This window comes from Musca domestica, unplaced genomic scaffold (assembly GCF_030504385.1).
Source record: "Musca domestica strain aabys unplaced genomic scaffold, Musca_domestica.polishedcontigs.V.1.1 33, whole genome shotgun sequence".
Taxonomy (NCBI): domain Eukaryota; kingdom Metazoa; phylum Arthropoda; class Insecta; order Diptera; family Muscidae; genus Musca; species Musca domestica.
Window position 1 is genome coordinate 10,172,358 of NW_026712312.1, and position 1,991 is coordinate 10,174,348.

The window sequence follows — 1,991 nt, forward strand, 5'->3', positions numbered from 1 at the left end:
AATTTCATCCTATTTCGACTAATATTTCACATTTAGTGTGCAATAAAAAGTAAATCGGACGAAGATATATATGGGAGCTATGTCTAAATATTGACCGATTATCTCCAATTTCAATAGAATTCGTCCTTGGACCAAACAAATGTTTTGTGCAAAGTTTCATATTGGTCGAGCTATAAATGCGACCTCTGCTTCGTTTACTAAAATACACGGACGTTTACTAAAATACATAGACGGACTCAGAACGTGATTCTAAGCAGATCATCAACAAAAACTATGGGTGTAAAGCGCTACTCCTCTAAGTTACAATTTCGATTTCCAGGACGAACAGAGAGGCAACCAGGCATGGCTAATTGAACATAGAATGCCATGGTGATCAAGAATATCTATACGTTGTAGGGCCCAAAATGATGACAAACTTAATGACGGAGGAACCGACTTAATACATCACCCTTTACACCTGTGATTTGAAACTTGTTGCATTAAATTCAACTCTCCGCTCTGGGGCTAGAGATAGAGATTGCTGAGATCATAATTTTATTGATCTAAAGTAAATGAAAACCTTTTTTTTATTATTAGGGGGCATATATGGAGCTAGTTATGTCAGAGTATTGGAAGCAAGTAAAGAGTTTTGTTGTCGGCACTTTGAAACCGTTTTGTTAACTCGAAGGTTGCAGGCAAAAGCAAGTTTTCAGATAGTCCACAAAGCTTCTCTTCAGATGGGGCGTCAACAGTTCCAAATTCTGTGAATCGTTCGACTCCAAATCGGAATCGATTGTCATTTCCTGTATGCTGAAGGTGTCGGTGAGCTCGGCTTGTTTTCGCATACGGCTTTTGTGCATGTGTGATGGAAAGAAGGATATCTCCTCGCATTCGTCACTGGAAAGAGGAAGGTAGGATGTAGTTGTTATCTCGGTGGTAGTATTGAATACAGGCATACTAACCTCTCGGATTTGTAGTCTACCAAAGGCTTTTGCTCCACATCTCCAGGTATGGGAAGGCGATTAATCGGTATAAGTGTTGCCGACTGAGATTTGCGTTTCTGAGGGAGAACTTTTATTATTTTGGGAATCTAAATGAGCTGACAACACTTACACTCTCCTCTTGATAGTGGGTGTAGTTCCTCTTTGCCCTTTCAACTTTCAATTCCAATTTCCGCTGCAAGATGCGACATGTGTTGGGGGGTTTAATGGGGTCCTCTATGTCACTGCTACTGTGATGTGTGGGCGAAGAATCTCTGGCATTGTATGAGGTAGTTTTGGAATCAATTGCTCCCCGAAAGCTCACTTCCAAATCTGCCATATGGTCCAATGTGTCGTCATGATTCAATCGAGTACTCTGTGCGAGGAAAGCCACACCATGAATTCTTATACCTTATCTCTTTTTTCCAAACAACACACACTTCTCCCACTTACCGTGTCCATGTCAGGGTCCTCGGTAACAAACGATGATTTGTCTTCACTTTCAATGCCACTGTCCTCCAGAAGTGGCATCTTCTTGGAATTAATTTATTTTTAAATTTATTTTAATTTGCCCAAATGAAATTCGAAGTTGTTTTTTCCCAATTTGTGCGTTGTGATGAAAAAAAAAATATTTTTGTTTCGCTGGCATTGCGCATGTCCGAGTTGTATCAGCTGGTGATGGAGGCAATATTGGAGTACAGAAATAACCGTTAGCCATATGGTCGGCTGGGCGTATTGCCAGATTGAAAAACTAATTTCGAAATGAATTAAAATATTCAACAACGTTTTTATATTTTATTCTGAGTAAAACAGTACTTGCCGATAGATATATAATTAATAATACATATTGAAATGCGCCCTTTATGGAAGAGGCAGTACAAAAATTGGACCAACATATATTTCTACATACTAACGTCTAACGTTGTTGGAAAGATTGAAATATGTCATGTTTAAAGTCAATTGGGGAATCATTTTGTATTCTATAAGTGTTATTTTTATTTAAAAATTATACTCTTTGTGCAGGCGGTACCA

The 1,991-nt window shown here is 38.7% G+C and overlaps 1 protein-coding gene across 1 annotated transcript; it reads right to left on the reverse strand.

Annotated features, from left to right (window-relative positions):
- Positions 1 to 479: 479 nt before the first annotated feature.
- LOC101896801 (uncharacterized) lies at positions 480 to 1,620 on the reverse strand. The gene is made up of 4 exons (XM_005176074.4): positions 1,413 to 1,620; positions 1,093 to 1,335; positions 942 to 1,039; positions 480 to 876 (listed from the first exon to the last, which is right to left on the reverse strand). The coding sequence occupies exons 1-4, from the start codon at positions 1,488 to 1,490 to the stop codon at positions 657 to 659; spliced, it is 639 nt and encodes a 212-aa protein (XP_005176131.1). The 5' UTR covers positions 1,491 to 1,620; the 3' UTR covers positions 480 to 656.
- Between the last annotated feature and the right edge of the window lie 371 nt (positions 1,621 to 1,991).

What these genes read in the sequence shown, in the direction of transcription:
- LOC101896801 (XM_005176074.4), bottom strand. Translation starts at nt 1,490, where the DNA reads ATGCCACTTCTGGAGGACAGTGGCATTGAAAGTGAAGACAAATCATCG. An exon ending in CCCACTATCAAGAGGAGAGT is followed by an intron (nt 1,040 to 1,092) that starts GTAAGTGTTGTC and finishes GTTCTCCCTCAG; the next exon opens with AAACGCAAATCTCAGTCGGC. An exon ending in GTAGACTACAAATCCGAGAG is followed by an intron (nt 877 to 941) that starts GTTAGTATGCCT and finishes TCCTCTTTCCAG; the next exon opens with TGACGAATGCGAGGAGATAT.